This window comes from Narcine bancroftii, chromosome 1 (assembly GCF_036971445.1).
Source record: "Narcine bancroftii isolate sNarBan1 chromosome 1, sNarBan1.hap1, whole genome shotgun sequence".
Classification (NCBI taxonomy): domain Eukaryota; kingdom Metazoa; phylum Chordata; class Chondrichthyes; order Torpediniformes; family Narcinidae; genus Narcine; species Narcine bancroftii.
In genome coordinates, this window is record NC_091469.1 from 285,989,157 (window position 1) to 286,014,098 (window position 24,942).

Here is a 24,942-nt window from a genome sequence, read left to right on the forward strand (position 1 = left end):
AACAGCTTTTCTTTCCAAGGTGCAGTCTTATACCATTGAGTGTTTCCAACATTTGTGGTTTATTTAATTTCATATTTACAGCATCTGCAGTTTCTTGATTTTCAATCCTTTCAAAATGTTGAGGCATGCTCAGTCTCCAAATCTGTACACATTAAACAGCATACCATGTTAGATTCCCTCCCATTATGATTTTATTCCCACTAAGAATTAGCCCTAAATTATATACTCTGATTGTGAGTTAATCCTCATATTGCCATCAAGGGTTTCTCTCTGAAGAGTAGTTAAGTAAGACTTCTTGCCCCAATCCTACTTTGAATTGTCTTGTCATAACAGTGGTTCCATTTTATGCCCTTTCCATAATCAACTGAACCCTGTAGGAATTTACTGTTGGCATATTGACTTAGCACAATAGTGAAAGATAGTGTACCAATCCACAATTGTGTGTGGAATTGCGATGACAGTAGTGATAAATGTTATTTAACATGGGCATATTTTTGAAGGAATATAGGAACAGAATGTGGATTTATCGTAAGAAAAATATCAGTGCTACAAGACTAGCCCCTCCAGGTTCCGGGATAGTTGCTCCCCCTCCACCATCAGACTCCCCAATACCAAACTCAACCAGAGATTCGTTGAAGGACCCTTCCTTTGCACAGAATGGCAGAGTTTGTTTACTTTTCTCTCTGCTTCTTTTCTTGAGTATAGTTTTTTGCACTCTTGGTAAGTGGAAATGTTGTTTGGCCCACAGGAAAAAGAATCTCAGGGTTGTAAGTGATTTGATGAATGTACACCAATGATAAATCTGAACTTTAAAATCTCCATATTTACATGTAAGAAAAAATTATGGCTGATTTCCAAATAATATTTATTTCTCCATATCATTATTATAGAATTATTGGAAGCAGCTCAAGAGTATAACACTAATTCCTCAACAAACATTTGCTACCAAGAAAGTTGGACCACTGTACATCTTTATGTACTCATGAGAATAAAATAAATCTGAGATCTACATGTTTTTGAAGAGGTAACAGAGAACTTGGATGCAACACAAAGTAACTTTGAAACATTATTCAAAACCGAGAATATAATGAATCTCCATATTAAAGTTGGTCACTAAAAAAAACCCCACAAAAAAGGTAACACTGTTACCTTAAGTGCTTTAATGTCCTCTATCTTAACAACAAATTCATCTCGTTCCCTGTACATGCCTTCCCCTCCACTTTCTATATCCTCTTCATCTGTGGAACCTTCCACAGCAATTAACTCTTGTTTTTCAGCCTTCTCTGGAGGATTCAATTCATCATCTTCATTTTCTTTGGAAAATTCTAGAGCTTCAGTTGTCTCCTGTGGTTCTTTTGGAGGAGGAGGAGGAGGGGTAAGAGGAGGAGGAGGATGAGGAGGAGAAGAAGGATTTGAAACTTTTTCCTGCTGTATAACAGCAGAAATAGAAGTGTTGGAATCCTTTTCACCATTAGTGGGCTCTAATGAAAAAAAATACATTGAATGAGAATAAAATAATCATAAATACATTCAAATTAATATTTTGATTTTCAATTTTCAGTATGATCTTAACAGAATAAACATGGTATTAATTTAAGAAAATCTGGAATAAATACAATTAGATTCAACAGGATATAACAAATGTAACACCACAAAAAGCACGAACAGACACATTTTCCTCCCAACCACCCCATTTCAAAATGTGTATATTCATTAAGCATGAAACCATACATGATGAACGGCCCTTAACCCAAAACATTGACTCAGTTTATCTCCCGACTGATGCTACCTGACCTGCTGAGTGCTTCCAGCATTGCGGTTTTGGATACCCAACATCAGCAGTTCTCTGTTCAAATAATTAACATGAAACACCGATACGTACTTTATATCAAATATATTTCAAATCATAACAGGAAATGGAAGCAGAAGTAAGCCATATGATCCTTGAGACCATGCTGCCACTCAAGTTTGTGGTCAGTCTTTCACCTCATTTATATTCCAGTCTTGATTCCCCCATCCCTCAATTCTCTTAGTATCCAAACATTAAATGTTCTTAGCCTTCAACATACATTCACAGGCCTCTGGGTGCAAAATGCTAGAGATTTACTACCCTTTGTTTAAAGTCAACTTTGCCAATCCAAATGGGAAGCAAATACAAAAAACATTTTGATAGCAGAACACAGCAAAGATAGAGAAAATGCCTTTTAAACAGAAATACAAACCAAATGAATGTGGTGAGAAGCTGGCTCAAGGGGTACAAATTAAGGTTCTGAAATCATTAAGATCTCTTCTGAGGGAGAGGTGACCTGCACATGAGAGACAGGCTGCACCTGAACTCAAGGGGGCCAATATCTAAACAGGAAGATTTGCTAGTGTTAATTAGGAAGGTTTAAATGAGATTGAGGATGGGGTGGGGGGGGGGGGGGGGTGGTTCACAGAATACATATGAGACATATGAGAGGTTGGAGACTATCATGAACTCAAAGATAGCAAGTTTAGACAAAGCAACAGGAAATGACCTGTTATTTAAACTGCATGAGACTAAAAAAGATAAGCAAGTATGGCAGACAAACTCAGGTCATTGAAAGGTTGGGATGATATAACCACAACAGAAAGAGAGGACAAGACTGGCAGTTAATGTTCTGGGGTATACGTGTTACAAGTGTGAGGGAGTCGGCGGTGGGGGGAGTCTTGCCCTTGAAATGAAGACATATCAACAGTGCTTAGAGAGAATATTCTTGTGTGAGGTATCAACTCGGGACCAGTGACCATAACTCTACTGTATTGGTATTAGAGTAGTTTTGAAGAATGCTACAACTGGTCTACAAGCTAAATTGGGGCAAGGCCAAACTTGCAGAAGTGGTTGTGAATATTTTAAGGTAAAGGGGTGGCTGGAAAGTGGGAGGGGTTTAAAAGATGAGATAACAAGAATTCAGGCACAATATATCCCCATTAGAGTGAAGGAAATCTGGTTAATGATGATGTTGAGGATCTCAAAATGAAAAAGGAGGCATGTGTCAAATTTAAGCAACCTGGATCAAACAAATCCCTTGATGTGTATAAATGTAGGTGTATATTCAAGAATAAATAATAGGACAAAAATAGGATATGAAATGGAGCTAGCAGGTAGATAAAGGAAAATCTCAAGAGATTCTACGAATATATATTAGGAGTAAAAAGGCTGGGTAGGAAGAGAATCAAACTCATTAAGAATCAACAGCAATCTTTGTGTGGAGTCACAGCAGATTTTAAGTCAATATTTCTCATCAGTCTTCTGTCTGGAGAAGTTCATGGAAGCCAAGGAATTGAAATGAGGTGCGAAGTCCTGAACATACCACAAAGTGGTATTGGCAACCTTGAAGTGCAGTAAGATGGACAAATCCCTAGGGCCTGACAAAGTGCATCCTCACTCCTTGTGAGAAGCAAGGGAAGAAAATGAAGAGGCCTTTTGAGATATTTGCATTATCTTTATCATCTTTTTCCTTGGGTAAAGTGCTGGAAGACTGGAAAATGGCTAATGCGTCATTATTTAATAAAAGGTCTGCGAGGTCAAGTTAGGAAACTAATGGCACGTAAGCTTGACATCAGTGGTCAGAAAATTGCTGGAGAGAATTCTGAGAGGCAAGATCCACCAGTATTTGGATAGGCAGGGACTGGTTTGAGGTAGTCAGCATGACCTCATGGAAGGGAGATTGTCTAACAAATTTTTTTTTAAGAAATGACAGAGTGGACTGACAAGGACACGGCAGTAGATATTGGACAAATTTAAGAATAGAGGGATACAGACCAAATGCAGGCAAATGGGACTGGCCTCAAATGCCAACTTCATCTGGCACAAATGAATTGGACCAAAGAGCCTGCTCTGCACTACTTTCTGAAGCAATTTTCCAGGTTACATCGCGTTTTATAGATTTAAAGCATATATTTTATTCAAACAGCTTGGCAGAACGTGATAATGAATAACAATATTAAATTTTACACAATCAGCATTTTGATCAATAAAAAAGGAATATGTTAATTATGTCCCAATTCCATCAAACATGCTTACCTATTTTTACACATTTGTCCTTTTTATTGGGATCATCCAAAACAGAAAGTGCAGAAGAAATACTCTTCTGAAGATCATTATTCTTCCCAACAGAGTCATCCTCATCAGAAGAAAATGCAGCTAATGTTTCCAGGTTTTTCTTCAAGTCATCATCTAATCTTCTGCAAGGGCTTGCAGGTCCACTTTCAGCAGGTAATACGGCAGTTGGCACTGATTGACTAGTTGAAACTGGTGGAATCAGAGGAGCATGAATGGTATTGGTGGATGGACGCCTATTACGATGCGCCATTCGTACAGATGGTGCTGGAAATTGCTGCTTAGGTCCTGATTTTAGAAAGTCTAAAAAGGATGCGATGAAACCACTTTTAACTTCGGGTTGTTTTTCCTCAACTTCTCTAATTTTTTGATTTATCCTTTCTTGCTGGTGGTATGTTTCATAATAACTGTCATTCGATGTATGAGGAGAAATCGGATCTTTGGAATTTGGGCGTTTACTCTGCCCACTTCGTTTTATTGGCTTTTGACTACTAAGGTCATTCTCCATAGCTTCTTTAGGTGGCACTTTTGCTTTTCGATTTTTCTGATTACATTCAAGTGACCAATCTATATTTCCTTCTTCTTCAGGCGCACCTTGAGACCACCCAACTACTGGTCCTCCTATTTTTAATTTGGGCTTTATTGGCCTCTTTAACTTCCTTTTGCAACTAGATCCTGGAGTATTCTCATCAATCAGGTTGTAATCAATGTCAGATACAGCACTCTCATCAGTGTTACTCCTACCACTTGGAATGAAATCAGGATCCTTTGCATTATTTATGGCACCATCATCAGGAATGTCGTCATTATCATCCTCTTCAGAATCAGGATTAGCACTTTGCTTTTTAAACCCATCAATACTGTGGTCATTGGTATCTTGAATGGAGTTCAAATTCGATGTATTTAAACCAGGTTGTATTTGCTGATCTGATCCAAGTGTTTGCTGTTCAAGGCTTGAAGTTTTAGACTGTGCTGTATTATCTAATGGCACAGCCTCAAGATTCAAATTAATTTGACTATTACTTAATGCCAGATTATGCACATTCTGTTGATCTGAAAGTAAAGCTTGCGTGGTGTGGAAATTTGGTGTAATGTGCCTTACAGCCACTGTTTGAAATGTGGATTTTGGACCATCGGCACATTCAACTGATTGAATACTGGATTCACTGCAAGTAGACTTGGCAAATTCTTGTGATGCAACTCCACACTGTTCGTTGGCAGAAAACACATCTTCAACACCAGAAAAGAGATTTCTATCAACTCCAAGCAACATAGATTCTGTAAAACATACAGAACTAAGACCAACAAACTGAGACTTAGAATCCTGTCTGTCTGATTGATCAAAATGATCCTTAGTTGTTAACTGTAGCGGTTTTGAAGATTCTGTGCCATCTAGTTTCATTGTCTCAGAATTCTGCTGCAGATTGTGTTGCTGAGATTGCGCAGCGTTGGCTTGGGCAATGTGCCGCTCAAGTTGAAGAAACTGTGACTGATGATGGGATGCCCGAGACTGTATTTGCTGTGATTGCGATGCTTGGGATTGACTGAGGCCTGACTGTAGTAACTGGGCCTGGAGCTCTACTGACTGCTGTAGTAATGACAGTGGCATTTCATGGGGTGAACCCAAGAGTAACCGTGCACCAGAAAGCTGTAGTCGTGGAGCCTGAGTGACAGGGCGAGTCTGCAATTGTTGAGGTGTGTTAATAACTTGTGCAAGACGAGCTTGTGGTCTAGTCTCTGGTACCTTTTGTAAAAGGGAATGAGGCTGCTTCAGTTCTTCAGAGCCCATAATTATATGTGATGGCTGTGATGAATCAGAAACATTTTTCATCTCGTGTGCGTTGATGTTATTGTTACTGACAACTGACTGACTGTGATGAGATACCATTTCTATAGGTCGTGTCACATTAAATTGTTTTACATGCTCATGTTTTCTTTCATCTGATTTTGACACTTGAAGAGCAAGACCCACAATCTGGTCTTCCAGGCGAGAATTACTTCTGATGACGCTCTGAGACAGGTACTGATCATCTGCTTTTGAGACCGTGTAAACAGCGCTTTCATCCCCAATTCCACTTTCAGATAAACCTGAAGTGGAAGCATCAAGGGAAGATTGCTGCTGTAACAAATTCTGAATAGGAAAACCCTCAGCTTCTTTAGATGGAACAAATACATCAGAATCCGATTTTCTTTTTACATAACTCTGCTTTCTCTCTGTGGATGATTGAGTGTTTTGTATGGTGTGTGAATGAGATGATGAAGTGAAAATAGGCGAATGCACTCCTGATAAAAACTTCTGTGACTGGGGTGAAGAAACACTTTGTGACTGACTGGTTGGTGATGAATGCATTGACATAAAGTTCTGAGTAGGACTGGACGCAGTTAAATTCTGTGCACGAGTAGATGAAGAAAATGGCAACGACTGCGTGTGAGATGTTAAAGTGAGAGACTGTCCGGAAGCATAACTTTGAGAAAGACTAACAGTTGACAAGCCCTGGGTCTGTGCTGAATAGCTGTTTTGTGACTGACTCACAGCAGGCAATCCCTGAGAATGACTAGAAGAATAGCTCTGTGTCTGGTTAACAGAAGTCAGATTCTGTGATCGATCAGAGTAGTTGTCAGTGTGACTTACTGAAGGCAATACTTGTGATTGGTCAGAAGAGTAGCTAAGTGTTTGACTAACGGTTGTCAGGTTCTGTGATTGACCAGAATAAGAAGCTGGTGACTTGCTTAAAGTAGTGAGTTTCTCAGGCTGACTGGAAGAATATACTTCTGAGTGACTAACCGTTGACATATTCTGAGACTGTGTTGAAACAAAGTTCTGTGACTGACTATTTGACATTATTAGGTTTGATGCCTGCCCTGAAGAGTATATTTGAGTCTGGCTTGCTATTACTGAACTTGGTTTTTGAGTTGGCGTGGAGTAGGTCGGTGTTTGTACAGTCACCGTTACACTTTGGGATTTGGCAGGTTTTGTGGAACGTTGAGCTGATCTTGAACAATTCTTGGATTTTGAGGAATAATCAGGAGATTGAACAGTGGATGAATAACTCTGTGACTGCTCAACTGTTACTGGAGAGTTCTTTTGTTGTGTTCCACCATTGCTCACCTGAGACTGGTCTCCTAGAGGGCTACATGCTAAACCTGTGTGTGTTGATGCTTCCTGAAAATCAACTCCACTCCCACTAGCAAGATAGCTTTGCAAGGAATGGTGAGAACTTGGTAACTGCGCCTGCACTGAGTGTGAACTAGAAGGCCGCTGGTGATGCTTTATAACACTACATTCTCTTTGAAGTGCCCTTTCAATAGAGGCAGTTGAACTAGAAAAAACTGATGTGGCAAATGGTTGAGAGGTTTGCTGAGCTGGTCCAAGTGCTGAAGGCAACAAACTAAATTGTGGTTGTAAGTGATGAGGAGCAGATTCTTGAGCAGAACGATATGTTGAAGACTGGGGTATGCTCGTACTTAAAACAGTACTACCAATCCTGTCAAAAGTCAACGGGGAAGCAACAGCAGTCTGAGAAGACTTGATTTGAAGCAAAGGGTCATGTGGAGAAAGAAGCCCATTTGTGGTAGAATTGAAAGCTGCATCTTGTAGCGTCAGAGTCTGTGTACCAGTAAAACCACGACTAGTAAAAGAAGAAGGATGCTGATAAGCTGCAAGAGCTGTTGGTGGGAATGTTCCTGAAGCTTGCAGTGCTCCAGTGACGAACAGTTCTGTTGGCGTTGAAGAGTGCATACCTAGAAAATTAATTAAAAGGCATTGATAGAGAACGTCAAATTAAATAGACAAAGTATCAATTTGCATAGTCTCCCAAAATTCTCTTCCATAGGACGTTACAACGCAGAAAAACAGGCAATTCAACTCTTCCGGTCTGTACCAACCAATAAATCGAGCTAGTCCCACTGACTTACTCTCATTCCATAACCCTCCAGACCACTCCTATCCAAGTATTTATCCAATTATTTTTAAAACTCAAGATTAAATCTGCATTCACTTAATCGGATGGCAGTTCCTACCACTCTCTGTGAAAAACTTACCCATAATGGTCCCCTTTCAGCCTAAAGCTATGACCTCTCATATTTATCTCCCCCAATCTAAGTGGAAACATCCTACATCTACTCTGTCTATACCCCTCATAATCTTATAAACCTCAAACAAGTCTCCCTCACTCTTCTTCGTTCCAAGTAGTCCTAACCTATTTAATCTTTCCTGGTAACTCAACTCTTGAAGACCCAGCAGCATCTTAGTGAATCTTCATTGCACTCTTTCAATCTTATTGATATCTTTACTGCTGCTGGGCAACCAGAACTGCACACAATATTCTAAGTGACTTGAATAACTTCAACATAACATCCCACATCTATACTCAATACTTTGATTTATAAAGACTAAGATGCCAAAAGCTTTCTTTACAACCTTGTATATGTATTCTCAGACCTCTTTGCTCTTCCATACTCCTCAATGGCCTACCATTTACTGTGTACGTTCTACCCTGATTCACTCTTCCAAAGTGCAACACCTCACACTTATCTGCATTAAATTCCATCAGCCATTTACTGGCCCAATTTCACAGCTGGTCCAGAACCTTCTGCAAGCTTTGAAAATCTTCCTCACAGACCACTAAGCTTCCTATCTTTTCATCATCAACAAACTTGCTGATTCAATTCATCATGTTACCATCTAGGTCATTATATAGATAACAAACAATAAGGATCCCAATGTAGATCCCTGAGGCACACCATTCATCATAGACCACCAATCTGAGAAGCAACCATCCACCACCACTCTGTGTTCTTCCAAGCCAATTTCAAATCCAGTTTGCAACCTCTCTATGTATACCTAGCATCCTAACCTTCTGAACCAACCTCTCAGAAGAGGTTGTCAAAGGCCTTACTAAAGTCCATATAAACAACATCCACAGCCTTTCCCTCATCAACCTTCTTGGTAATTTCCTCAAAGAACTCTACAAGATTTGTTAAACACAACCTACCACACATAAATCCATGCTGACTGTCCTTAATCAGCTGATGACAGTCCAAATATCTATACATCCTATCTCTCAGAAATAATTTACATACTACTGACATCAGGCTCACTAGCCTATAATTGCCTGGTTTACTCTTGGAGCCCTTCTTAAACAGTGAGACAACACGAGTTGCTCTCCAATCTTCTGGCACCTCCCCCGTGACTAAGAACATTTTGAATATATCCACCAAGGGCCCTGCGATTTCAGCACTTGTCTCCCTCAAGGTGTGGGGGAATATCGTATCCAGTTAGAGGGATTTGTCTACCTTTATTTGTTGCAAGGCAGTAAGCACCTCCTTCTCCTTAAACTCCACATGTTCCATGACATTTCTATTTGTTTCCCTTCCATCCTTATTCACTATGCCAGTTTCTTGCATAAATAACGATGCAAAATAAATTGTTCAAGATCTCCCCCACTTCGCGAGGCTCCACATATAGTTGACCACTCTGATTTTGTAGGGGTCCAATTTTGTCCCTAGCTATCCTTTTACTTTTAATATACTTATAGAAACCCTTTGGATTTTTCTTCATATTATCTGCCAAAGCACCTTCATGTCTTCTTTTTGCCTTCCTAATTTCCTTCTTAAGAATTATCTTACATTTTCTATATTCTGCAAGTAGCTCATTTGCTCCTTGTTGTCTTTACTACATATAAAGCCCCCTCCTTTTCTTAACCAGCTCTCCAATATCCCTTGAAAACCAGGGTTACCTATGTCTGTTAACTTTGGCCTTATTCCTGGTCGGAACATACAATCGCTGCACTCTCAAAATTTCATCCTTGAAGACCTTCCACCTGCGTACCACTGGCATTTGAATGGACTCTTCCGAGATCCTTCCTCATTTCCTCAAAATTGGCTTTTCTCCAATTCAGAACCTCAACTCAAGGACCAGACCTATCCTTCTCCATAATTCACTTGAAAATGTTAGTATGGTTACTGGATCCAAAATGCTCACTTACGCATATTTCTGCTAACTGACCTGCCTGGTTCCCTAAAAGATCAAGTATTGCATTTTCTCTTGTTGGTACCTCTACATATTGATGTAGAAAACTTTCCTGTACACATTTGACAAACTCCAACCTATCCAGTCTTTTTACCGTATGAGAGTCCTAGTCTATGTGTGGAAAGTTAAAATCTCCTACTATCACAACTTTCTGTTTCTTACACCAGTCTGCCATCTCACTACAGATTTGCTACTCCATTTCTCTTGGACTATTGGGTGGTCTAATAATACAGTTCTATTAACATGCTCATGCCCTTCCCGTTCCTCAGCTCCACCCATATGGCCTCTTTAGACAAGTTCTCAGTGCTGTCCTCTCTATGCACAGCAGTGATATTTTTCCTGACTAGCAATGCCACACCTCCTCCTTTCCTTCCTTGCCCCCTATCCCGTCTAAAACAACAGAACGCTTAAACATGGAGATGCCAATCCTGCAACCAAGTCTCACTAATAATAATAATGTTATCAACCCACAAAATTTTTACTGATGTCTCGATGACTCAACTGCAGCACATAATTGTTTGGTAGAGATCCAAATGGAAAAGAAGGATGAACTACTGTGGGAGCTCAACAGTCAAAGTTTTACTTAAACAAGTGAAATGTCCTTTATGGACTGCCAAGGTATAATTTCAAATTCTGCAAGTATCTTGATTAGCTACCAGATTCAGGATGAGAGTGGAAATGTGATTCAACACATTCTTTCCTCATTATTTTTGGTGAGCTGCACATTGGTTTAAAAAATTGTCCCACAATAATTATCCTTCCACATAAATCATTTCTGCATCTCTAAATTATATTAAATAAAGGGATTGTACCAAACTGTTAGGCAAGATGATACATTATTTCTCTTGAAAAATGACCATTTAAAATGATAAAAAAAACAGCCAAAATTCAATTCAATAATCCCATATGAACCATTTCAAGTTCAAATGAAAGTATTATTTTCTGTGGCCACAAAAAAAACCCAATACCAATTATTATTTTTGTATATTGTTAAGGGCTGGCGATGAGACCAGACAAGGGGATAGAAGGCAAAGAGGCAAATAGGAAGGCAATTATTTTGCATTTGTTTCTCTTCCAACAGCAGTTAAAAAAAAATTGAGTTGTCAGCAGATGCACCAGATTAGCCAATGCTTTTTCATGCTTCAATTGCCTTCACTTTGTGGACTCCACATTTTCTAGAGATGCTGCAAATGACATAGGAAAATACCTATATAAAGTACAAGCTCACCAGAGGATGCTCAGACTCTCAAATTCATACTTAGTCTTACCTGTCTGCCATGATGGTGTTCTGAACTGTGGTAGCAGGGAGGCTGTAGAAGGTCCAGCCTGAGGGGTGCGTGATTCAATCGCCGATAAGAAGTTCATAACGGAGGTCTCTGATGCACCGCTCACAGAATGCTGCATGGTTGCATCAAACAAACTGGACAGCCCTGAACAAACGTAAACAGCAATTAATACAACTAGACAAGAATAATATAAAACAGGATAAATTGGTAACTTTGATTGTAATTTTATATTTAGCTGAAGGCCAGCATTAGTTTCAAAACAATAAGTCACAGGCCATCAATGCTATAAATAGCTAATTGTGTCTCAGTGGTTAGACATCCAAATATAATGTTTTTTGCAGAAAGTGATAAGACCAATAACCTTCAGGTTGTCAGACCTGACTGTGAAGAGGATAGCAGACTGGTCATACCATTTACCAAGGAGCACAGTCTCACTCTTCTGGTTAACTCTGGCACCTGATGCCAACTCAAATTGGCTGTAGATGCTGATCGGTTTGTGAATCAATTTTGTTCCTGAACAGAACACGGCAATGTCATCCATGTTCAGGGAGGCTTCAACCTGAGTGCCTCCATTGGTTCGCAACATCATTATGTCTTATTTCCTCATCCTTCCTAATAGATTCAGCAAAGAGCTCTATGCAGTACACAAACAAGACCGGAGAGAGTGGGCAACCCTACCTGACTCCAGACATTATTGCAATGTAGGAAAATAATGCAGTATATTCACACAAATATCAAACTAGTAATTAGCAGGTACTCACTTTTAAGTAATGTTACCTGAAATACAAATATTGGCCAGGACCAAATATGTTCCCTGAATTCTTTACTATATTTGATAGGCAGGGCATGTTATTTGATACCATAACAGTGCACTATTTCCCCTGTGCGATATCAGCCAAGATTTTACATTCAAATATCTGGAACAGGATATGCATCTTCCTGTATCCTTAAATGAATGTGTGAAAAAGAAAATGTCCTTACACTGTTCTTAACTGCAGTTTTTCCCTTTACCCTGCACTGTTTGACTTATTGGAATGCATGCCCCTTCACTGTTTATTTGTTATTGCAATGAGCTGACTTGCCTGAAGAGCATCTAAAACTGTTTTTAACTGCATCTCTGTAATTGTAATAATAAACAATTCAACTCAAAAATTCCATCGATTCAAGTACCTGTGGGTCAATAAGTCTTCAGGTAATTTTTCTTGTCGGTAAATAATTTAGTAAGAGAATGCAGAGTTTTTTTTGTTATGGAATAAATTAGTACAATTGTGGAATAAAATATATCTTTAAGGGGTAAGGTTAGATTGTAGGGGTTCAGGTATTAGGCAGAGCCCACCTCACTGACAAAAGGCAAAGGAGGAAAAACCCAACACCCAACCCCAACCAACCAATTTTCCCTTGCAACCGCTGCAATCGTGTCTGCCTGTCCCGCATCGGACTTGTCAGCCACAAACGAGCCTGCAGCTGACGTGGACTTTTTACCCCCTCCATAAATTTTCGTCCGCGAAGCCAAGCCAAAGAAGAAGACAAGAGACAGTAACATTTCACAAAAGACATCTCATTTAAAGTGTGCACTCTAAGTCTGCCACTGACTTTACAGAAATCACGAAAAATGCTTATGAAGAGACTTCACAAGTAGGTGTTAATTGGAATGATGTTGTAGAATTGAAATGGCTATTGTCTTGAAAGGAACAGCATGTTTGAACAGATGTCCAGGATCAGAAACTGATTAATCTTTTATTGCTAAACTGGTGCCAGCGATCCAAATTTCTGGTTAAGTCTGCTGCTCTAAGAGGGATCATGTGGTTTTGCAGAGGGAAAAAAAAGCCCTTCTGTGGAGGTGGGAGAGAGAGATACAGTCAGTTTTTCTGCAGCAATTAGCATTGAAGACTGCAAGTTTTGCAGACCTGCTGCAAGATCCCATATGAACATGGGTTTTGAGTTCCAAGTTCAGCCTATTCAAAGTACTTGTAATCAATTACAAGAGGCTGGTAGTTTCTCCTAAAATAGGGGAAAAAGAACTCTTTGTGGCAAGAAGTTATCTTTTGGAAAAACCCACGAGGGCAAGTTTCTTCGGCAAAGCATTGAAGCTGATTGAAGGAGATCAGTTTGTTTGTGTCCAACATACTTCTTGTGTGATAACAATTTAAGTTAAAGCACCAGAGCCTGGTGAAAATCAAAAATGTTAAAATTTGTGCCAGTATGGAAAATTGCCTGATACCAGTGAACTTGGAGAAGTGAAAAGTGAATGATTGGACAGTGAAACAAAGAACTTTCCTGAACACAAACACATGCACTTAGAATTAGAAAGCGGTTAAGTTAGGTTGTTAAATGTTGATCTTATTATTATGTATGAATAAATTTAAAAAAAAAATTGTTTTAAATAACCATTGTTTTGGTGAATTTCTGTTGCTGCTGTGTTTTGGAATCCTCTGGGCTCGTAACAGTTCCCCTTCCCCAGTACTCAAGAAAGCAAAAAAAAAATTATATCATGACGCATCAATGAACACGAGTTGTCGTCATTCAATTAATCAAGAATACAGTTTAATTGATGCTACTGGAGATGGTGAAAATGGTCATCTTTGGACTTGGAAATGTAGCACTCAGGAAATGCTCATGGAAGTTGGAAGGCATTTGCTACATTAAATTCCAACAATCAACGGCTTTATCCATGGAAATTCTATTTTAATTGAATGATCATTCCAACCGGGGATCAAATTAAAAATGGCTTGAAGTTGTCGACTGGACTTCACAGCAAATCTTGTAACTTGTATTTGTCAAACTGCATATATTAATATATTAAATTTCACGCATCTACATTTCAAGTAAGCTTGTCCTGCCCTCTTGCAAACTTAATCTATCGAGATCAAAGTTTGGTGAAATTACAGACTCACAAATTAGAAAAAGTGGTATATAACTATAAATAAAAAATGCATCCCTAACGTTAACTTATATTCAAATTGGCTGTGTTTTCAGGTTCCAAGAATTAAAATAGATGGCAACAAAATGAGGCATCCAGAAATGGGTTTGGTAGCAGAAGTGATCTGATCAGTCCAAAAAACCTGTTGATCTGTTTTCTTTTTAATGGTGATTTTTAGCAATATAGCCTTTGGAATAAAATCTCTCAAATTGAGTAATTTCCCTGCATACTCAGATTCAATTATGGACAGGTAGGATTCCAAATTGGTTGCAAAAGAAATGACCTGCTGCAGGTTCACAACCTATTCGATGATAAAGCTTTTCATATTGCTTGTAGAAATAACACATAGACATGCAAGTCTCAGTTATTATTTAACAACATACATTATTTAACTATTCTAGTTGATATTGTGGCTAAGGTGGTACATGGTATGCTGGCCTTCATTAATCAGGGTTCAAGAGCTATGAGATAGTATTGCCAAAACAGAGTATTATGTTCAGTTCTGGTCACCTTATTATAGGAAGGATGTGTAAGTTTTGGAAACGATGCAGAGGAGATTTACCAGGGTGCTGTAGGGATTGGAGAACTTGTGAAGAAAAGTTGAATGAGCTATAGCTTTTTTCTTTGAAGTGACTTAATACAGTTTACAAGGTCATGTGAGCACACAATCATATTTGATCACTTTCAGGCATCTCAATATTAGTTAAGATTAAGAATGTTATTACCATATATTTCAGTGTAAATGTCGACTGGTAGATAAAACTGACTCCCCTTTTTCAGCCTCATTTTAAGGGTTTTATCAAATTTTGTGTGTATGTCTAGTCTAAAAATTGCAATGTATGATCTGTTGGTCTTTATCTGAAGGTGATTATTATGATGGAGGCATCAGCAAAACGATGAAGTGAGTTTTAGAGTAAAAATGATAGAAATGATCAAGAAAACCATTAACTGCTGCTGCAAGAAAATTTGATATATATGAGAAGTTGGTAAGAGATTGGAGAAAGAAATAAGAGACTTAAAAGAAAAATATCAAAAAGGCAATGTTCGATGAGAAGAGGAACCACTCAGTGGCCAGAATTGTAAAATCATGTTGTAGAATGGGTATATGAACATAGATAAGATTGCTACATAGTCACTTGAAATAAAATGAGAACATTTGCACTGAAGTGGACAAAGTTGCACCCAGACCTCAGTAAAGATTTTGAGCTATAGTAGGCTGGTGTAACCATTTCATGAATAGGAAAAATCTGGTATTATGACAAAAAGCAAAAATTGCTCAGAAACTACCAAAAGATCTTGATCACAAAGTTGTAAGTTTTCACCAGTTTATTATATGTAACCAACAGAAATACCAATTTGCATTGGGAAATATTGGAAACATGGATGAAGCCCCATAAAATTTCAACATGATAGCAAATAGAACAGTGTAAAAGGACCATTAAAGGACCAGGTTTACCATGGCGCTATTGCAAATAACCGACGGGATGAAGTTAACACCCATGGTAATCTTCAAGTGCAAACTTAATCCTAAAATTCCCAGCAGATATTTTTGTACATTTTCATGAAAAAGGCTGGATGGATTAAAATGGTGTAAAACTATGGACAGAAAATGTGTGGAACAGGCAGCCAGGTGGTTTACACAAGGAACGGAGTTTGCTGGTCTGGGATATGTTTCACAGCTACTTAACTGAGAACACTAAAAGTAGATTAACACAAAATAACACTTACATGGCGGTTATCCCAGGTTTTTTTAAATTTTAAATTTTTTTTTTATTTTTCACACTATGAACCATATTGACCAAAATACACAAACATTTCCCTCTTGAATATACACAGTGTCATTTTCTCTCCTTTTTCCCCCTCCCTTCCCTCCCTCCTTCCCATCCCCCTCCCCACCCACTCAACGCTCAACATGTATGATACATTAAACCCATTAAACAATGTCATCACACAATGAAAATAAACAAGAAAATTGTGTAATCTACTTTTACACACTGGATCAGTTAGTTTTGTCTTCTTCTCCTTCTGACATTTTAGGTGGTGGAGGTCCGCAGTAGGACTTCTCTGTTATGTTCCATGTACGGTTCCCAAATTTGTTCAAATACTGTGATGATATCTCTTAAATTATATGTTATTTTTTCCAATGGAATACATTTATTCATTTCTATGTACCATTGCTGTATTCTCAGGCTATCTTCTGATTTCCAGGTTGACATAATACATTTTTTTGCTACAGCTAAGGCTATCATAATAAATCTTTTTTGTGCTCCATCCAAATCGAGTCCATGTTCTTTACTTCTTATATTACTTAGAAGAAAGATCTCTGGATTTTTTGGTATATTGCTTTTTGTGGTTTTATTTAATAGCTGATTTAGATCTTCCCAAAACTTTTCCACTTTCTCACATGCCCAAATTGCATGTACTGTTGTTCCTGTTTCCTCCTTACAGCGAAAACATCTATCTGATACTGTTGGGTCCCATTTATTTAAATTTTGGGGCGTGGTGTATAGCCTGCATAACCAATTATATTATATCATAACCTTGTGTTTATTGTATTTCTCATAGTTCCGAAGCATAGCTTTTCCCATGTTTCATTCTTTATCTTTATGTTTAGATCTTGTTCCCACTTTTGTTTGGGTTTACAGCTTTCTCGTTCTCTTTCTCTTGCAGTTTGATGTACATGATTGTTATAAATCTTTTAATTATCATTGTCTCTGTAATCAATATTCAAAATTGCTTCCTTCTGGTAACCTCAGCCTGCTTCCCAATTTGTCCTTCAACTAGGTTTTCAGTTGGTGGTATGCACACATTGTACCGTGAGTTATACCATATTTGCACTTCATTTGTTCAAAAGATAATAATTTATTTCCCAAAAAACAATTTTCTATTCTTTTGATTCCTTTTCTCTCCCATTCTCTAAAGGAATGGTTATCTATTGTGAAGGGGATTAGTTGATTTTGCATCAATATTAATTTTGATAGTTGATCATTTGTTTTTTTCCTTTCTACGTGAATTTTCTTCCACATGTTGAGCAGATGGTGCAGTACTGGTGAATTCCCCTGTTGCACCAGCTTTTCATCCCACTTATATAGTATATTTTCAGGTACCTTCTCCCCTATTTTATCTAGCTCTAATCTGGTTTTTCCCTTGTTTGTTAAAAGTCTGATAGGTATCTTAACTGTGCTGCTCTATAATAATTCTTAGTTTGGTAGCTGTAAGCCCACTTGTTTGTACCATTCTGTTAATTTACCTAGCGCTATCCTCGGTTTCCCCCCTTTCCATAAGAATTTCCTTATTATTTTCTTTAGCTCCTTGAAGAATTTCTCTGTTAGGTGAATTGGTAACGATTGAAATAGGTATTGTATCCTTGTGAAGATATTCATTTTCATGCAATTTACCCTTCCTATCAATGTTAGTGGTAAATCTTTCCAATGTTCTAAGTCGTCTTGTAATTTCTTCATTAATGGCTGATAATTTAATTTGTATAGATGACCTAGATTATTATCTAGTTGAATACCTAGGTATCAGATTGCTTGTGTTTGCCATTTAAATTGTGATTCTTTCTTAAACTTTGTGAAATCCGCATTATTCATTGGCATCGCTTCACTTTTATTTGCGTTGATCTTGTCCCCCGATACTTCTCCATCTTCCTTCAATTTCTTATGTAATTCTTTTATTGATAATTTTGGTTCTGTTAAGTATACTGTGACATCATCTGCAAATAGACTGATTTTATATTCCTTCTCTTTTATTTTTATCCCTCATTTTATTTTCTGTTCTTATCAGTTCTGCCAATGGTTCTATAGCGTACACGAACAGTGAGGGAGATAGTGGACATCCCTGCCTAGTTAACCTGCTTAATTTAAATTGGTTTGATATATATCCATTTACTGTCACCTTCGCCAATGGTCCCTTATATAATGCTTTAATCCAATTAATATATTTCTCTGGTAGGTTGAACCTCTGTAATACTTTGAATAAATAATTCCATTCTACTCTGTCAAAGGCTTTCTCTGCGTCTAACGCAACGGACACTGTTGGCGTCTTGTTTCCTTGTACTGCATGGATTAAGTTAATGAATTTACAGATATTGTCCGTTGTTCGTCTTTTCTTAATAAATCCAGTTTGATCTAGTTTTACTATTTTTGGTACACAGTCGGTCAATCTGTTTGCTAATAGTTTAGCTATTATCTTATAATCTTTGTTGAGTAGAGATATTGGTCTATACGATGCTGGTGTTAGTGAATCTTTCCCCATCTTTGGTATTACTGTAATTATTGCTGTTTTGCATGAATCTGGCATGTTTTGTGTTTCTTCAATCTGGTTCATTACTTCCAGGAGAGGAGGAATTAATAAGTCTTTAAATGTTTTATAGAATTCTATTGGGAGTCCATCCTCTCCCGTGTTTTATTGTTCGGTAGTTTTTTTAATATATCCTGTATTTCCTCTATTTCAAATAATTTTATTAATTTGTTTTGCTCCTCTTCTTGCAATTTTGGTAGTTCAATTTTAGCTAGAAACTCATCTATTTTGTCTTCTTTCCCTTCGTTCTCAGTTTGATATAATTGCTCGTAGAATTCCTTGAAGCTTTCATTGATCTATCTCCGTTGGGTTATCCCAGGTGGTTTGACGTCTCTATTGCAACCTCTCGATGTCTGCTTGAACAAGTCATTCAAAGAGCATGTGCATGAGGAATGGAATACATGGAAGGCGAATGCAGAAGAGTAGTTTACAAAAAGGTGGGGCAATGTGTGCTGCATCACTTGATATGCTGTGTGACTTCGTGCTCAAAGCATGGGACAACGTGAAAGCAGAGACTGTAATAAAATCATTTAAAAAGTGCGGTATCTCTTGTGCAATTGATGGCATGGAAGATATTTTATTGTGGGACACTGACGATGAAGCTGAAGACGCCTCATCACATACAGACTGGGACCTGCATGAAACAGTGGGAGTATGGATATGCTTACCATGATCTTTGCCTCAGTGATATTGAATGGTTCTAAATGTGTTTTTGTTCAATAAAATTTTCATTGAAAATTTGCTGTAGTTGGGTTTTTTTTCAATGCTCGACCTATACACTGAATTGGTTTTCAAGAATTGACTTGTATGCTGAATTGGCATCAGGTGATTTTTTTTTTAGCTGAATTTAAGGTTTCAAAAGTATATCCGGCGTATAAGTTGACCGCCATTTTTTGAGGGTTTCAAAACTCAACTTATATGCCAAAATATACAGTATATCAATACTTTAAACATTGAACCTTTCCAAGCACAACTGAAGCCCAGATGCTTCAAAGCCAAAAATAACTAAACTTCTCAGTCACTTGGGTCGAACATATTTTGTTTCCCTCCTATTGTCTTTATTAAAAATTATATCAATTATATTTTTCCAATCACTCACAAAATGTGACCTCATTGACCAGGCACCATTTTTGCTAAATACTATTGCAATAGTGGCAATTCTTGTTTATCTTAACAAGTCATTCTTGAAGTGGTCAGTGGAAAGATCCAAGGGGGCAGTGAGAAAAATATGGGCAGTCTGAATGTTTGTTTGTATCTTGGTTACATGGTCTAGACAGGACATGTGCCACAGGCCAGATCAAACAGCAGATGCCGTGGGGACTGGTGATCATCGCATTTTCACGTCTGCATAGGCCAAGGCCTAGGTTTGTAAGCATTGCAGGTTATCTTCAGTCTTGTAATCTACATTTAAATTCTAATAATATGACTGGGGGACCCCACAATATTTCCTTATGCATTTTGCTAGAAATGCTTAGTTTTGTCATTCTCCTCTGTAGTGGCGCACAATACATTTATTTATTTATATTTATGTAACATCAAGCAGTGTTAATATATTTCATACCTATATAGGTTATGTTGTGTTATTGGCTACATGTTGTAGTTTTCGTTATGTATTTACATTTAACTGTAACTTCTAATGTTACGTAGTTCTTCAGTATTTGATTTTTTACTTTCACCTTCGTACCTGCATTATTGTGACATGTACTTTTTCCTGATAATTGAATTGCCCTTATATTTCCCATGTTTTTAAATGCTGCATTTTGTTGCGATTGGCACGATTTTTACAAAGAACATTTTTTGTTGCAGAATAAAATATAACTGCAGTACAGTAAACGATAGTGTTAGATTAGTTGTTTTAAATTTGCAGTAGACCTAGGACCAAGAGAGATGTGTGTGCGTGGGTGTGTGTGTGCGTGGGCGCGCGTGCGTGCGTGTGCACTAGGCTGAAGCCTGCAAAGTTTTGGAACCACTGATCTAAACCATCCATTTTTCGTTATAATTCTTTCTGTTATTGTGTGCCTTTCTTATCAAATCCACCTTTGGTCCTCGCAATGTTTGCCTGCTTTACTGCCTTTCTTTTCTTCACTTCATATTTTTTCTACTGTCTACTTATTTGTTCTTCCCTGCATGCATTTTCTTTGAACAGATAATATTTGGTGAGCATTCATATATGCACTAGGTCACCAGGTCAGTCTGTATAGATGTGAGGAAGAACAATTTCTGAACAGAGCTTAGTTAAGGTTTATAATATTGATAACAATCTCCATGCAATTCATTGAAATATAATTGTAAGTGCAAAGAACATGCAAAAGAAAATATTCATAAAATGTTCCGGGATCCTGAGGACTTCCAGGGTTACTGCATATTTCAGACTAGCCAAAGCAATATTTTCATTCTACATTTTTCTGTATTTACTCATGAGATGAACATCATTTTTGTTGTCAAGAGCAACTCAAAAATAGCATCTGATATGTTTCTGCTGTTTCAGAAGTTTAGCTGGGGTTTCCACTCTAAAAGAACTTTTATAAAGCAATGATAGAGCATTTCTAAAAGTTCATTTACAAAATGTAATGGGCATAAAAACTGGACTTTAAGAAAACCTTTGGTAAGGTATTGCATAGAATTACAGCTGATGAAATTACAGTATGCATTACAGAGGTATGGCAACATAGTGGTACAGTTACTGATCTAGAGCCAAATCACATCACATCACAGAAATAGGAGAATTGAAATTCAGATAGTCAAAGACATATCTTAAATTTAAAAACACTATCAGTAATGGCAAGTCATGAAAGTACTGTAATACTATAGGTGACTCTAGATGTACGGTATTGCTGTCGACTCTTAACACTTTGGACTCTGTGTCCCAGTTTTCCAGGACTACCACAAGTGCATATACTCTGTGATGCTATTTTCAGGGACTGGTTTTGTACCCAACCACCAGCTGGTTTGTACTGGTGTCCGTACTGTAGTTTACTGATGGACCCAGTCCAGTCTGGAGTATGTAATAGGAAAGGTTAAAAATGGTCAGAGTCCAAAGGGTTAAATGCCCTTTCTAGAGGCCTAGCCAGCTACTCAATTTAAGGGACAATACAGATGTACAATAAATGCAAGGCTTGTTAATATTCCATATTCCATGAAAAAAATATAAAAAAAGCAATGTGGCCACATTACCTTTTTTTTTTAAAGGCAGAAACAGTTCATGGGTATTTTTCAAGTACTGAGAAATGTAAAACAAAATATAAAAACAGTTTGGACCATTGCTCTTCACAAATGTAATTTAGTGACTCAGAAGCTATTAACATTTATACAAAATAGGAGAAAACTATATTTGAAGAGGATTTCAAGTATCTTCAGGGGTACATCTAGTTAGCACGCTGATCAAATAAGTACTGGATGACTTTTAATTTCGAGAAATTAGAAGCAATGCAAGGAGGAGAAAGAGCATTTTTGAGGAAATATTGGAGATAGAGGTACTCCTCATTAGCATAAATGAGATCCAATTCATTTTCAAAACTGAGGGGGCTGTGTTTGTGATCAGGTAGCTAACAATTTAAATTTATGATCACCAAATGAAAAAAAAATTAGCAGCATGCAAAATTATTGAAAAAAAATCACCCAGAGTCCTTGTATACAAGCAAAATGAAGTGAAAGTATCCATGACACTACTTTCCAAGGGGGCAGGGAAGTTACGATAGCTATCTCAATCTTGTGTCTGGCAATTCCACAAATATCTGTACAGCAGGAAATAATAAACATACTTCAAAAAAAAACTTCAATGGCTGTGGGACACGATGAGGTGAACAACACACTACAAAAGCAAAATGAAACTTGCATTTCTTTAAAAAATAACAAAAGGAGCTTAAGAATTTGTTTTACAGTGGACTCTTTTACCAGCAATTTTGGGAAAGCAGAATCTGCAATAGCTTTTAATTTTAATTTAGACATATAGCATGGTAACAGGCCATTTCAGCCCATGAGTCCATGGCGCCCAATTTACCCCCCATTAATCTACACCCCTGGTACATTTTGAATGGTGGGAAGAAACCAGAGCCCCTGGAGAAAACTCACGCAGACACGGGGGGAATGCACAAACTTCTTACAGACAGTGTGAGACTCGAACCCTGGTCCCAATTGCTGGCGCTGTAAAGGCGTTGCGCTAACCGCTACGCCAACCATTCCGCCAAATAGCTCAAGGATAAGTATCTGAAAATATTAAAGAGGAAATAGATTAAGGGATAACAAAATGAGACACAGCTGGAGAAACAACCAACACTAATTCAATGGGCCATGGATAGTCTCCCATTCTGTGACATTCCAAGCCATCCTATTTTACACAAAAATGCTGGAGAAACTCAGCAAGTAATGGAGTGTTGTTTATATAGCAAAGATGCATTACTAATGCTTCAGTCCTGAGCCCTTCATCAAGGAATGAGCAAAAAGCAGGCAGCCACTTGAATAAAATAGAGGGGTAAGAGCAGGGAGAGGAGCACAGGGTCACAAGTAATGGGAGAGCACGAGGAAAAAAGCTGAAGTGATGGGGAAGGGATAGCTCTCTGAATGGAGAGGGAAGGGGTGGTGAGCTGGAGGATAGCAGACTAAGGGATGGGAAAAGAGGGAGACAGGGGACTGGCCTTACAGAAACTAGAGAAGTCGATGTTAATGCCATCCAGTTGGAGAGTGCCCAGATGGAATATTAGATGTTGTTCCTCCAACTTGCAGGTGGCCTTGGTTTGGCAGTGTAGGAGGTGCAGACATGTCAGCATGTGAGTGAGGCACAGAAATGAAATGGTTGGCCACTGGGAAATCCCCCCAATTGCTGCAGGAAAAGCAAAGGTACTCAACAAAACGTTATTAAACCAAGGCCACCCATAAATTTGAGCAGCAATATTTAACATTCTGTCTAGGAATCATGGTGGCACCAGTGTTCAGCAGTGGTCACAAGGGGTTGCAGACTCCAGGGGAGAAGCAGACTGGCACAGTGCACTAGAAGCGGGCAGAACCCCCCACCACTCCTCCCCCTTTTATAAGGGGAAGCAGAGAAGACAACCTTACCGGACGGTGGCAAGGGCAGCAGACCAGCAAGGTGCTCAGTAGCTGAAGGACTGAACAGGACCAGCAAAGGGTTCAGTGGTTGAGGGACCCACACAGGCTGCAAGCGACTTGTGGTCAGGGAACCTGCACGGGCTTCTTGGGACTGGCTCATGAGAACCAGGTATTGGAGTTGGGATTCAAGAGGGGGCTGAGGGAAAGAAGGGCTCCAAAAGCGCTGAGGGTACTGAATGCTTCCTGATAGTTTTGGAGGTTTGGATGTAGAGCTAGAGTTGCCAATGAATTGAACAGGAATGTCTGGCTGCAGAGGTGAATCCATGGAGACTCAAAGACTCTGAACGAACTCTCATTTGCTTCTCTTTCTCTTGTACTGTTAGGAGAGGTGGGTAACACTAATGGCAATTCTGTCTGCCTTACGGCAGGCTAAAGTTAAAATACATCAAATATGTTAGATTTTTAATGAATTATTACATGGAAATAAAAGGAGCCTTTTTTGCTAAAGCATACAGATGCAATATTACAATCTAAGAGGTAGTGCTGGGGGAGTCTTAGCCCTCAAATTCATTCAACAGGTCAGAGATTCTTAATCCCTATGCAGGTGAGAGTGGTGGGTTTAGAAAGGTGAGCCACTTGACTATGGCACATATTTTAGGGAACCATTCATGAGGTAACAGGGAATGGTATAGTCAGGGAAATAAGACACCATTCTCTGAGGCATTGATCAAGAGACCTGAAGACTGTTTGTTGCCTCAAGGTGCCCGGATTCAGAGAATCTCATCTGACTTGTAAAAAATATAGAATGGGAGGGGAAAGATCCAATTGTCAAGGTAAAACAGACATGAGGAGGCAGTGATCACAATATGATATAATTCACTGTATTTTGGGAGGGAGAAGCAAAAAAATCAGATATTTCAGCTGAGTGGAGGTAACTACACAGGGATGGGAGAGGAGCTGGCCAAAGTTGATGAAAAGAGGACATTAGCAAGGAAGGCAATAGAGTAACAATGACAGAAGTTGCTGGGAATTCAAAATATGCATGTTTCATCCCAAAGAAGCAGCTTTCTAAAGGGAAGATGGGTTAAATGTGATTGGCAAGGGAAGTGAAAGACAACATAAAGGCAAAAGGGAGGGAAGTTGGAGGATTGGGTAGCTTTAAAAACCCAATAGAAGGCAACAAAAAAAGCATTGAGGGAGAAAAAATAAAATATGAAAGTAATCTAATTGATAACAAAATAGGATACCAAAGGTTTTTTTCAGGTATATAGCA

General features: G+C 38.4%; 1 protein-coding gene across 8 annotated transcripts in view; it reads right to left on the reverse strand.

The window, feature by feature from the left end:
• The window catches only part of qser1 (glutamine and serine rich 1), a 127,144-nt gene that overhangs the window by 31,964 nt on the left and 70,238 nt on the right, over nt 1–24,942 (reverse strand). For 4 of the 8 annotated variants that reach the window (XM_069902476.1, XM_069902486.1, XM_069902504.1 and 1 more), the window contains 4 exons: nt 22,727–22,829; nt 11,384–11,545; nt 4,049–7,825; nt 1,150–1,481 (listed from right to left, as the gene is read on the reverse strand). In XM_069902476.1, the coding sequence (XP_069758577.1) occupies nt 1,150–1,481; nt 4,049–7,825; nt 11,384–11,545; nt 22,727–22,829 (4,374 nt within the window). The remainder of the gene's footprint in view (nt 1–1,149; nt 1,482–4,048; nt 7,826–11,383; nt 11,546–22,726; nt 22,830–24,942) is intronic. The other 4 variants (XR_011346273.1, XM_069902511.1, XM_069902466.1 and 1 more) reach the window with 1 other exon arrangement.